Raw genomic sequence first — 14,538 nt, forward strand, 5'->3', positions numbered from 1 at the left:
CAACATTAAAAAGGAAAAAAGATAGTTGCTTTTATTTAACCCAATATAACACGGTGTATATTTTAATATGTCATCAAAATAATAAATTAAACCTTATTTTGTATTAGATTTTTGACATTTGGTATTTTACAGTGTACTTCAACCTGGAAACAAGATTTTCAAAGGCTAACATGAAATGTAGTCCTCCCCGAAGTTATAACAGAAAAATATTTAACATTGCTTCAGTTTTTAAATTAGAAAATGAATTGTTTCTCGGTTTTAGTAGCCACATTTCAAAAACTCCATAGCCACACTTGCTTAGCATCTACCACGCATAGATGTACATTATCTTCTCTAACCAAAAATTTATGCCTGTATCTTATCTTCTCACATTTCCCAATGTTTCTAAAACCTGAATAAGGCCAATAATGACTTTAAGTTGCTTAAATTATTCTAGCCAAAAGTTGAGGATCGACTAATACAGTAGCTGTTTTCGAGTTATCTTACATTTAAACAAACCAAACTGCCACTGTCACCTATGATTCTACTCTACAAATTGTAATTTTCTACTTGAATATTTTTGAAATGCCATGTACATATACGTGGTGGTGATGCAGGAAAGGAAACTGATGCTATCCAAGAGAATCATGCCTTGAAATACACCCACAGATGACTGCAGTCTTAAACTTTAAAAGAATGTTTGTGACATCAAAACACCAATATTGTCTTGTAAATACTTACACTCATGTGGCAAAATGACTGTGGTGGTTTTAAAAACATGTTCACAGACTCTGACACCCCACCCTTCACGAGATGAAGCTCAGTACTTCTCCCTTCCAGTGTGGGCCTGACCCAGTTACTTAACATATGGAGTACGGCAGCTCCAAATGAAGTTATTAAGATGTGGCTTTCATCTTAGGCATGCACGCTTCCTTGATCACTCTCTGGGAAAGCCAGCTATCAAGTCATGAGCTGCCCAATAGAGACATTCATGTACCAAGGAAGGAGGTCTCCAACCCCAACACCGTGCAAGGTCATTCATCCAATGACCACGAGTGGGCTTGGGAGGATCTTTCAGCCACAGTTGTCTTATATAGCCCAGGATGACAATCTGACTTCAGGAGAGACCTTGGATCAGACCACTGGACTTAGCTGCTTCTTGATTCCTGACCCACAGGAACAGAGATGGTGTTTATTGTCAGCTGCTAAGTTTTGGGGCAATGTGTTATGCACCAATGGATAATTCACACAATGGTTTCTTATAGCTTGAAAAATCTCCCTAGTGCCAAATGAGGCATAAATCAAGTAAGGCATTTCTTTTCTCAGGTAGCCCCCAACTAACATATCCAAATACCTGTTTCTAGAGGTAATTACTGAAACGGTGATGCTACGACTCAAATAATTTTTGAAATTAACTCTGACAGTATGAATCTCTTTGGAATTTTGATTCATGGTGTCAATTCAGCAAAGGTGTTTGTTATTTGCAATAAGTCTGGTGGTGAATAATTACTTTCTTATGATCAAGCTTAAGGTATGCTTCTAAAGTAAATGGTTTAATTTTCTGGTGTAGGAAAATGCCAAGAAAAGTCCTAAGAATGTCTGACATGACACCAGCACAGTTAAACTGAATGTATATTCCTAAAATGAATAGTTTGAAAGATGGCAGTTACTTGGATGTGTAACTTCTGGAATTCTTCCTTCCCTCCGTGACTACTCTATAGTCATATCTCATAGGCTGGGTAAATCAAGGCAGATTTTTTGAAAACTATAATATACGTTGGGAAGTTAGTATTCTTTCTGTTACCTACATTAGTTTTCTTTGGAATTAATAAAAATGACCACTAGATGCCACTGTTGTTTTTTTTAAAGGGTAAATAGGATGCAAGAACAGTTCAGATACAAAATCAATTTTTGTGCCATAATGAACACTGGAACAGAAATTTGCTGGATTATTGTTAATGAAGAACCAAGACCCAGAAGTTCACTACACAGAAGTTTATTGTGAAAGTAAATTAAACATACAAACACACAATATGGCTAATGGTGGCAAAAGCAATCTGGTAGCTTAAGGCAAGTTCATTAATGGAGATGAATTTAGAAAAGATGATGCAATGATGTAATTTTGTTTAAATACAGATTATGGAAAAATATCAAATTGCATCAATAACTTAATAAAAATAATTTTCAAAGCCTGCACTACTGGAGAAAAAGGGCTCATGATCTTAATGCCAGCATTAAGACAGATGGAAGCAGTACAATGCTAAATGACAAGAACAATCCCGTATTTACAGAAGGATGGTAACATGAACATTTAATAACGTTTGATCTTAGTTACTGGTGGACTGAAAGCCCTTAGCTAGAAGCAATAGAAAAAATGTGCCATCATCATGTTTTTAAAAAAAACAAAATTTAAGTGCAGAGTCAAAAACCAAGGAGCTCGGTGATAAAGTAACCTTAAAACAGCACTGGAAGGACCATTTAAAAGGCGATTCCCTCAAGGGAAATTAGGGCACTGAGTGTGTAAACATGTGAGCTGCACAATATCAAAATCCAACCAATTCATTCATAGTACTTAGTTACACAAGATCAGCATGGTCTTTTATGATGCATATTGTTTATAATGATTCAAACACACTCCTTACCATGCATGACTTCAAACATATAACACATACTTTTATTCTGAGATACAGAATATGTTTATGAATTATAAGACCTATATACATTGAAAGTCACACCTCCCTCATCAGTCAAGTGTACATATGTTTTAAATGCAATGACTTTATTCAGACTTCAGTTCATTTTCTGAATTGACCATGTCAGTTTTTTCAAACTCTTTATAATAATGCCATTCTGTTATGATAAAATACATTTTTGCAAAAATTCAGAAATTCAGTAACATTAAATGAATGTAACCATGAAAAATATTTGTAAGGAGGTGCCAAATGACTTACGTTTTTTTCCAGTTTGTATTAAAAAAAAAGCTGCAATCAATTTGACAATGAGCCTATTTAAAAAATATTCTTATACTAATTCATCTCAAAAGGTTCTATTAATAGTCCTTTTGGAAAATACCATATATATATAACCTGTGAATTTTTTCTCCAGAATAATTAATGGAAGAAAATGTACCCTCTGCATAGATGTACATTTTCTAAGACTAATCTTTCATCACTCAGCATTGTTTTTTACAAAAGCATGCATTATAAAATACACATAAAAGCAGCTATCTTAAACATGATTTTAATACAATATTACCTTTGTAGCTGATTCATCACTGTCTCCAGTTTAATATGCTGTTACATACATGAAGAAGCTCCAGTATCCCTTTTCTGATTGACTTAAAAAAAAATCCCTGAATAAAACAGAAGCCAGCCTGTGACTTCTTTAGGCATTTCAGTAGAATATTGAGAATATCTCCATACAAACTCATGATTATAGAACAGAATCTAAAATGATCTGGGGCAGACTAGAGTTAATACCAATTAAAATTTTTTTATGTTTAAAAAGGAAAGAAAAGGAGCTGATTATCAACATTTAAAAGGATACTGCAACTTTAACAACTGTAAACTTTGTGTTAGAAGGCATGGCAGACAGCTCTATGCTACAAGGTTTTTAGCTTGTAAATAATGCAAACCATCAGCAGTTTTAAAATGCCATAAACTATAAAAACACAAAAGGAAACAGGGGAAACAAAACAAAAAGCCAAGAATGTTTATCTAAAATGAAGCTGAATAACCAACACACCTAAAACTGAAAAAAAAAAAAAAAAAAAAATTAGAGCAACTGATTAGGGGGAAAAACCCTCTGGTAAAAATTTTAATTTCTTGACTTTTTAAAAATGACATGAACTTTTAAATTAAAATGAAGGAAAAAAAATTTTACAAGTGGATAGTTTCAACTCACTAAAATAATGCCAACAAGGTAAGCTTGCATAGAAAAAAATTTCAAATTATTACTGGCTACATGCATACAAAATTAGAAATGCAGGTATTATAGTGCAAAACCATGGCAGTTTGTGATGTCTTGTTACTGCCTAAGGTTGAGAAATAAACCGTAGTACCTCCAGTTATCACAGTTTCTGGTCTTTTAATTAATTATTTCTGCAGACTAGAAACAATGAATATGTAAAGATGGGGTCACATCTTTTGTGCCACCAATTAGCGAAGTTTGAGGTCATCACCACCCCCTAAACTGGAACCAGGACTAGGGTCTTGTTGTCTTCTTGCCTGCAATGACAAAATTATAATTCAGGGTGAAAATGTGTTTTGAACATCAAAGTGCTAATAAATATAAAATACAGTAGCACATATAAGAAAAGTTTGCAACTAACAAATCTTCAGCCAGTATTTCTACATGTTAAGAGGAAAAAGAACAGTACAGATTATGTATGAAATATTTTGCTATAGTTTCCTTAAAAACCAAGAATAAAAATCTCATTATATGCAAAAGAGCATTATCAAAATATGTACTGTGGATAAAAGAGTAACAAATCTTGTATTTATAGTTTTGGGACTGAAGGGTTTAATTTGAACACACCATCCAATCATCTTAGAAGCAAACTTTCCCATTTTCTCTTTTAATACCAGCAGATATTTTACATACTACTATATAAAATAGATAATTAATAAGGACCTACTATACATATCTGAATCATTGTGCTGTATACCTGAAACTAATATAACACTGTAAATTAACTATTCTTCAATTAAATATACATATAAATAAACACACTTTTAAAAAAGCTGACATCCATCAAGCACTAACTATATGCTGGGCACTGTTCTAGGCAATTCACATGGATGAATTAATTGAATTAATTTAATCCCTGCCAACCACCTATAACACAAGTACTACTGTTTATCCATTTTATGGATAAAGAAACTGAGTCATAAGAAGTATATGGCTTATTAATCATATAACAAAAATATAGTAGGGAATTTCATCTCTCATTGTATTCTATCTCTGCCATCTGGGTTTTAACCAGAAATCTCTTTGCCAAGAAATAAAATTCAGAATTACTATGGATAAAGTATTGTCTCAAAAAAAATACGATATGAGAGTCCTTGGTGCACTTGTTTATACCTGGAAGTATCTTTACAACAATACTAAACAAGTAAGAGGCTTGACAATTATAAACATTGAGGATTTCAAGTTTTACTTTAGAATAAACATTTCTACTTAAACTATGGGAAATAATAGAGAACATCTAAGAATGCACATACTGTACATGACACACTCTGCTAATATACAGTTTTTTAAAATTTATTTTTAATTGAAGGATAATTGCTTTACAGTATTGTGTTGGTTTCTACCAAACATCAACATGAAATATACAGGTTTAATGTAAGTGCCTCCCACTTGATCCACACATAATATTTACTTTCGGTCTCTCACAAATTCCAGTGCATCTTTCTTCCATTAGTGTTCTTTAGTTACTACAAAGGTCAGTCAAGCATAAACATCTGTTTAGAACCTAGTTCCTTCAGCAGCAGTTTTCCCATGCTAGAGGCTACTCCATTTTACCAGCTGTTTAGGCAAAAAACCCTCAACATGTCTTCCTCTCACATCCAACAGCAAATTCTGAGAGCTCTACATGTAAATAAATCCTGAAACTGACACTTCTGACTAATTCCTACCACTCTCACCCTAGTCCAAGCCACCATCATCTTTCATCTAGATCTTGTTTCAGTCACCTTTGTTATATGCCAGCAACCAGGACTGATTGCAAGTAACCTGTGCCATCTTTAGCTAAATGGAATCATGTGTTATTGTCACCAACCGATTGTCCACTGTCTGTCAAGTTTTGGGAAACAACCAAAAACTGAAAATTCTGATTTCAATTATTAAGATCTAAAAGAGCTGTTAGGGAATGAGAATCCTGGACCTTCAGTGAAACATCTCAACAAGTCACACCTGTGCTGTAAACTCATGTTTAGTAGGAAGCTCCAGTTTTATCATCATTTCTCAAGAAGGTTATGCTGTTTATAGACAGAAATGACACTGCCTTATTCACTTTCAAACAGATGAAAATGCAACACTAATTTCTGTGGTCTTTCTTATAAACTGTGACGTATTCCTCTAGCAAACCTTAACTATTTTTACATGCTGACTACATCTTGGCACATTCCTTTCGATTAAGTAGTCAGGTTAATGTTATGCTACATGTGTACAGACTGAAAGAGTGATAGAATGCATACGCATCAGAAAAACAAGTTATGTTCTCTACAGAATCAATGCTAAATGTAGTGTAAGGACAGATCAATTCTGCAAAATCAGAGATGGTAATATAAGCATCTGGTTTCAGTCAATGAAGGTTAGAAAGGGGCTGAGCAATGAAGAAACACTGAGAAAAATCAATCCTAATTATATATTTATAAATCACTACTAACCTACCAGTAATACTTTGTGAAAATGGCATTTCAGCTTTTGACTTGGAATAATTAGTAATTTTCAAATTATTTTAATAATGAACCTAGAACCTATTATACAGAGTGAAGTGAGTCAGAAAGAGAAAGATAAATATCGTATTCTAATGTATATATACGGAATCTAGAAACATGGCACCAAAGAATTTATTTACAGGGCAACAATGGAGAAACAGACATAGAGAATAGACTTATGGACATGAGAGAGGGGAGGAGAGGGTGAGATGTGTGGAAAGAATACCATGGAAACTTACACTACCAGACGTAAAATAGATAGCCAATGGGAATTTGCTATATGTCTCAGGAAACTCAAACAGGGGCTCTGCATCAACCTAGAGGGGTGAGGTGGGGAGGGAGATGTGAGGGAGGTTCAAAAGGGAGGGGATATATGTATACCTATGGCTGATTCATGTTGAGGTTTGACAGAAAACAGCAAAATTGTGTAAAGCAATTATCCTCCAATAAAAAATAAATTTTTAAAAAAATTCCATGAAGTAAAAGAAAAAAAATTATTTTAATAATGGGATGACTCCAAATTAGTGACAAAAACAGTCATCAGCATCTAGAGTCCTCCCTACTAGTCAGGTCTGTGCAGAGGTTGCTATGGGTTTATTTGTTTAAAATATATTTTTGGTAAAAGCATGGAAAGAAAACTTGTTTTGCTTTCTGTGTTTTTAATTTCTATTTACACCGTAAAAAAGGAATTAGGAAGATGTAAAAGAAGACACTATGATGGAGAATCAAAAACTGAAAAAAATAAAAGGAAGTCTGACAGTATGAATGAGAGCAGAAGAGAGAAGAATCAGAGAGCGGGGAGACTGGGAAGAAATTTAATGCTAGAAAGGAAGATGCATGCGCTGTCATATGAAGGAGACAAATACAGACACATTTACATCCAATGAAATAGATTCAACACGACTGGAATTCAACAGCTGGATACACTGCCTTGAAAAGCAGTGCTTTAAACTGTGGCAGTTTTCTAATGAAGGCTGGATATTTTAGAAGGAATTCTATGAGTAACAAACTAGATGAGATGATGGCAAAGAAACTCTGAACCTGAGTATTTTAAAAGCATAAAGCCTGTAATTCCTAGTTTCTTTCTCCCCAGTCAATCCAGATAGGCCCTTGATTTTAACTTTTTATTAACAATATTTCAGAATAGGGTTTTAATATAAAGCAGACACCCATGAGCCTGTTCAGAATACAAATCTGTTTTTAGTTTTTATAAAGAATTAATCTAGACATTTTACTACAGACCCCTCACTACCAGTTGCTCTTGTTTTATCACCCAGAAACATGGCAAATCCAGTTTCTAGATGGCAGTCACGGGATGCGCTCAAAATGAAGAGACAAAGACATTCACCAGATGCTGGAGCTTTCTCTGCTAGTCAGAGCCGTGCAGAAGTAGCCAAGAGTAGGGATATCCAAGTGAAAATGAAGAAAACCTGGCTGACTTCCTTTCTTTTATTATTAAGATCATCAAACTGCAGAAAACTCTTCATGAGAAAATGTCCCAATAATTAAAAATATATCCAAACTTATTGAGTGTATAGTACACCAAGATAATGTGCAAATCACTTTATGTTTAACACTTGGCCAAAGGCTAGAACATAGCATGACAGAATTTCAGAGCAGCACTGTACTTTACAGAGCTCTAGATCAACTCTTACTTACACATGATAGACTTGAGACCAAGAATGTTAAATGATTCCCCCAAGGTTTCACAGTTAGATGGTGGCAGTGAAAACACAAATTCAGAACGCTAAAGAAAATGAACCTTTACCTTACAATTAGTATTAATGTCAGCCTCCTAAGTAACTGCTTTTTCCTGACTGCTAAGGTGAGACAAGACACAAAGAAATTTCAAGGCCTAATACAACAGAAAGAAATGCATTTTCTCCAAACTCATAAAAAGGTAAACACAAGGTCAGAAGACAATCATTAGTAGACTTCAAGAGCTGGTCTACTAGGCATATTAAAAAAAAAATACAGTTCTTATAAAGTATACTTCAGGAAAACTTTAAAGTGGCATTTTAAAAATAAAAGAGATAGTGGAAATAACTGACATTTCCGGGCTTGGATGGGGTAGCTCTACACTTTAGTAACGTGAGCTTATATAAGCTTCTTACCCTCTTTCAGCCTCAGCTCCACAAAAGGGAGATATATCTTCTAAGAGCATTTAAGAATCAAATGTAAAACCAATACTGCAGCATATATTGCCTGGCACACACTAAGCACTCATGCTGTTGCTATCACTACAAAGCTGCTTGTAACTTCCCAATTTATCTATATGAACTTTTCAAATCTTAAAAAAAAAAAACTGCATCCTAAATGAATTAGGATTTTTTGAATTAAAATAAAGTTAAAATTAAAAGAATTTTAGTAAAATCTACCTCTCCTATGCTATCTAGCAAACAAGGCCCTCTCCCTCTGTGTGGGAGAAGGCAGACCTAGCACCCTTGTTCTCCCTCACTAACCCTCTTCATATGCTCACTTTTAGTCTGAGTTCATATTCCTAGTTCACTTTCATCTACTCTCCAAAATACACCTCAGGAAGGTCCAGTATAGACAGATTTTTATGTTAATTTGTCCTTACATAAAAATAAGTGTTGATAGAGTTAAGTGATGTGAAAACTGAAGTCTGTGGGAATTTAAAATAAATAAGAGACTGAAAATTTTTTCTTGGACCACACAGAATCGAAGGCTCCAAAAACATACAAAACATAAATATAAAAACCACATAGTCTTTCGCCTGTTTTTATTTCCAAATAGTTTCCACATAAAACTCCCATATGATTTGCTGAACTGTACTAAAACTGCCTATAGCAGAATAAGCAATAATGGTTTACCCATTCTGACATTAAAGACAGTAATTTTATTTGCTAACGCTTTATAACCTAAACAAATGAAAGCATTTTCTAGATAATGACAGAGAAAATCTCTTCCAGCACCCTGTCATCCTGCAGCTGAATTAAGAGCCAACAGTACTATATCACAGTTTTAGGTTAAGAGGCCAATCAAGCTGAAGGCAGTCTCTGGACACTGAGAGTGTGTGTGAGCTGCTACAGAACAGATGACAGAGGTATCGTTCCAACTTATTTATGATCAAAGCACTCAGCCTCTACCTTATGAAATTATTAACTTCAATCTTCTTTCACAAAATCCCAAAGTAAGACAATGAAATTACAGTTATAGAGATGTGTAACATAAAAGACTGCCACGCATAGCATGACAATATTTTCAAGTCGTGGAAAGAATCTCAGGTAAAGAGGCATGGGGTTACTTCTATGTGGCAACAGACATCAATGGGCAGGCACTTTACAGAATAAATGTCTTTGATTACTTTTTCTGTTTTAAAGTCTACTTTCTTTTTTTATTAAAAAAGTATTTTTTATCTTCTGTACTGAAAAGTGTACAAATCATAAATATATGATTGATACATTTTCACAAAGTACACACACCCATGTAGTCCTTAGATCAAGAAATATCACCAAACACAGGAAGTTTGTACCTGCTCCTTGTCACTACTCAACCCCAAGAGAAGCCAGAAAAGTGCAGAATTGTTTACTATTGTTAAAAAAAACAAAGAAAGAAACAACACAGGATACAAAATAGCTTGGCAACGTATCTTTGACTTTCAGTCTATAAAGTTAGGATATGCCTACCTTTACTGCCACTCCAGATACACTGTGAGCTAAGATGCACAGAAAAAGGGGATGAATAAAAAAATCTATGAACAATAAATGCTGGAGAGGATGTGAGGGAAAGGGACTCCTCTTGCGCTTTTGGTGGGAATGTAAACTGATATAGACACTATGGAGAATAGTTCCATATAAAACTACCATATGACCCAGCAATCCCACTACTGGGCATATACCCTGAGAAAACCACAATTCCAGAAGACACGTGTACCACAGTGTTCACTGCAGCACTGTTTTACAATAGCCAGGACATGGAAGCAACCTAGATGTTCATCAACAGATGAATGGATAAAGAAGCTGTGCTACATACACACAGTGGAATATTACTCAGCCATAAAAAGGAATGAACTCAAGTCAGTTCAAGTGAGGTGGATGAACCTAGAGCCTGTTACACAGACTGAAGTATGTCAGAAAAAGAAAAATATCATATATTAATGCATATACATGGAATCGAGAAAAATGGTATTGATGAACCTATTTGTATGGCAGCAAAAGAGATGCAGAAATAGAGAACAGACTTGTGGACACAGTGGGGGAAGGAGAGGGTGGGATAGATTGAGAGAGAAGCACTGGAATATATACATTACCATATGTAAAACAGATATCCAGCAGGAATTTGCTGCATGTTGCAGGGAGCTCAATCCAGGGCTCTGGGACAACCTAGAGGAGTGGGACGGGGTGGGGAGGGAAGTTAAAGAGGGAGGGGACTATGTATATCTATTGCTGATTCATGTTGATGCATGGCAGAAACCAACAAAACGTTGTAAAGCAACTACCTTCCAATTAAAAGTAAATAAACAAAAATGAAAGAGCAGGGGTGAAGAAATTAGCTTCCAATGAGTTCCATTTTAAGTGTCAGATACTGAGTAAGGCAGTATCCTGGGAGGTACACTGTTAGCTCCATTTTACAGATGAGGGTCAAGAATTTAAGCAACTTGCCCAGTGTCACATAGCAACAAGTAGTAGAGCTAGGATTCAAAACCAGGGCAGTCTATTAGAAGCCTAATCCTCATCTACTACCTGAAAAGTTCTCAAGTAACATTCTGCCAGTTACTGGGTTCCCTGAAAACATCCCAGGGACTCCAGAGGGAGACCAGAATACTCCCTCCCCTGCTTCACCCACAGCAGTGCCCCCTTTAGCTGTTTCATACACTAAAGTTCTGTGTAAAATTTCAGATGAAGACGAAAGTTCACATTAAAAAAAAAAAAGTTTGAGAGTCTTCTGTTTTCATCATTCTGTGTTAACACAACCAACAAACATTCTTTTCTTAACAGGTAATAGATGCACATGATACAAAATTCAAAAGGTATAAAAATGTAATCACTCCAGGAGTTTTAGAACTGATTTCAGGTTAAAAGACACTGGGGAAAACCAAAACCACCTGGAATTCTGCTTCCTTCTGTCAGGAACCTTAACCAGCTACACATACTAAATGCTCATGAGCCCCACTGTTACAAGTTTAGCAAGCCAGGGCCAGAGGCCTCAGAGGTTATCCAAACAGGGGCAGGACATCCCCAAGCCTCTGTGCTGCCAGGATCTCAAGCCTCCAAGGCCCAGTGACTGGGTAACTGCCACCCACGAGTTTACCGCTGATCCTTGGCCCTTGTCTCCAGTCAGGCGTCAGGACCACCCACTAGAACCATTATTATTCTTTTCTTCCTCAGTTTTTTCTTTTCCAGGCAAAATGGTTTCTGACCTCTTCTGGGAGATTTTATTTTTCAACTTAATCATCTTTGTGGGTGATGTGGAAATTCATTTCCCAGTGCTAGGCTGTATTGGTGGAAAACTTCTGCTTAGGAAACTGGTTTACGTCTTCACTCTTCCCTTTATTAACCAACTATTTGAATTACACAAAGTCAATTTTTCTCAGAGTCTCAGTTTCTTGAAATGGAAATAATAACTTTGTCTAGGTGAATGTAAAAAACCCATTTTTCATAAAACGGTTACTTTTTTAAAAACAAAATTAAAAACAAAAAGAATGTTTGATTATATGTTTTAAGACCCTCTTACAGATATCTGAATTATGGGGGGGGGGCGGGGAAACCACAGTATTTTTCTCCAATGTTCTTTCAGGAAAGAGGAGGTAAACTACAAGAAATAAGCTGACATCAGGAATCTGTTAGGAATTTTTTTTTTAAAGGGAAGAAAAATACACATTCACAAAGTGCCAAAAGACATACCCAAAACTCCCTTAAGAGACTGCCAGCGCAAGCTCTGGAGTCAAGACTCCAGCCCAATTTTCTAGATGACAGTTCTCTACAAGAATTGACTTCTTACATTATTGCCATAAGAGACTACAGGATCTTAAATCATTGATGGAAACCAAGCCATTTTCTCTACGCTCTAGGTCATAATGCAGGGAAAGTGCCTCAATACACTTTATAGAGAACAAAAAGGATGTTCTTGTTAGCCAGATAATTCAATTAGCTGGAACCAGCACTGTGGTAGAGCTTTTAGTGCTAAGAAGTACTTTAGAGTTATTATTTACTGAGAGCACACACACACCAAGTGCCTTATAAGCATTTTCCCATTTAATTCTCACGACAATTTCTCTGACAAAACAGACCTGAGAGAGGCTGGCAACTGATGAACCAGGAATCTTAACTAGCCCTGACTACAAAGCCCCTGTGCTCAATCACTGATATAAAATCACTGCAAACCATCTATATGAGGAAGAAATTATTTGACATCTTTAGCAACAAAAATATCACTATATTTTTGTTCATATACAAACACACACATATAAATTCTCACACCAACATGTTTTTCTTCAAGAGACATTATTTATAAGAACAGTCAAACTAACATTTTAGAGAAGACAATTCTTAGCCTCGATTAATCTAAAATTTTATGTAAAGCAAATCACATACAAAAAAATTTCTAATTAACTGTTCCAACAGCGGTCAAGTCGTTATTCTTCAAATATAATGTAGCTGGGCAGCACTTTTTATAAAATGATTCTGATGTTCATTTAAAGCTATGTTAGTTTGTTCCAGAAAGACTGACCCATTCTTTGACATGGTAGAATCTCTTAGTCCTTCACTCCTTTGCATATTGCTCCATCTGTCCAGAATGCTTTCCCCAGATTGTCCTGCTGGCAAGTTCACATTTCTCCTTCAAAACCCTGCAAGTGACCCCCCAGGCAGAGGCAGATGTGAGCGCCCTTCCTCTGTACTGAAACGGCTCAAAACATCAGGGACCCCATTTCAGTGGGGATCATACTACAGTGGAGGACAGACCAGTTTTTAATTGTTCTAACATATTGTTCAATAAGAACAATAATAGGAATAAGAAGAGCTCTGAAAACTACAAAGTAGAAGGGCTAATTATGATTAAGAAGATCAGAGAAGGGATTGACAGATAACACTTAAGCAGGACCTTGAATACGCAGAAGAGTAAATTCTCAGTCAAGGAACAAACAGCATGAGCAAAAAGGTTCAGATAACAAATGCATATTATACATTGAAAAATTCTTACAATTACAGAAACGAGTATCCTCGAAGAAAATGCCATGGGAAGTTTGATTACAAGAAATGTAAAAGCTTCAAAGAAAAAAATGTACTGCATTACATCCCTCCTGTCTCTTTCCCTGGCTAGAAAGTATTTTTGAGGTCATCATCAGTCGCGATCAGCCAATTAAACCAATTTACTCACTGACAAAGAGAAATATCAACCATTAAACGATAATTCTGTTTCATACACTAAGCACTAAGTAGACTTGATGTTTTAATTTGTTATATATATATATGGCCATGCCACATGGCTTGAGAGGTCTTAGTTCCCCAACTAGGGATTGAACCTGGGCCCATGGCAGTGAAAGCACAGAGTCCTAACAACTGGACCACTAGGGAATTCCCTTAGAAAATATTTTAACAAACATATATATGAAGTAATACCAATAATGTCAGCTGACACCTATTAATATTTACTCATTTAATCTTTATGATGAACGTATGAGATAGGCACGAATATAGATGAAAAAACTCAGTCACAGAAAGGTGAAACACGTTATCAGAGGTGACAAAGTGGCAGTCACATTCAGAGCTTGCTACCTGGCTCCAGGGTCTGGGATCCTAACCACTGTCTTTGCGTACACACACACACAATTTTATGCTAATTTAAATAGTGTACATATAATTTTGTGCATGGAAAAACAACAAGTTTTCTCTATCATATAACATTGACTTAAAAAAATGTTTTTAACATGGAAAAATATATGTAAATAACATAAAAATTACAATAAGCACACAGTTCAGTAGTATTAAATAAGCATATTCACACTTCTGTGCGACCAGTTTTCAGAACACCTTCTAATGCCTGGAAATTATTCTATTTAGTTGATAGTCATATCGAATTTAAGTCCTGGACAAGACTAAATATGAGTGTTTAGGACTGAAGGAGACATCAGTAATAAAACTGTAAAAAGACACAA

The 14,538-nt window shown here is 35.5% G+C and overlaps 1 protein-coding gene across 2 annotated transcripts in view; it reads right to left on the reverse strand.

The window, feature by feature from the left end:
* Positions 1-1,959: 1,959 nt before the first annotated feature.
* CBFB (core-binding factor subunit beta) overlaps positions 1,960-14,538 on the reverse strand; it is a 48,803-nt gene continuing 36,224 nt past the window's right edge. For both annotated transcript variants that reach the window (XM_055412599.2, XM_055412600.2), the window contains exon 6: positions 1,960-4,205. In XM_055412599.2, the coding sequence (XP_055268574.1) occupies positions 4,137-4,205 (69 nt within the window). In that variant the 3' untranslated portion in view covers positions 1,960-4,136. The remainder of the gene's footprint in view (positions 4,206-14,538) is intronic.

This window comes from Moschus berezovskii, chromosome 22 (assembly GCF_049115385.1).
Source record: "Moschus berezovskii isolate FMDL1 chromosome 22, NW_MosBer_1.0, whole genome shotgun sequence".
Lineage (NCBI taxonomy): Eukaryota > Metazoa > Chordata > Mammalia > Artiodactyla > Moschidae > Moschus > Moschus berezovskii.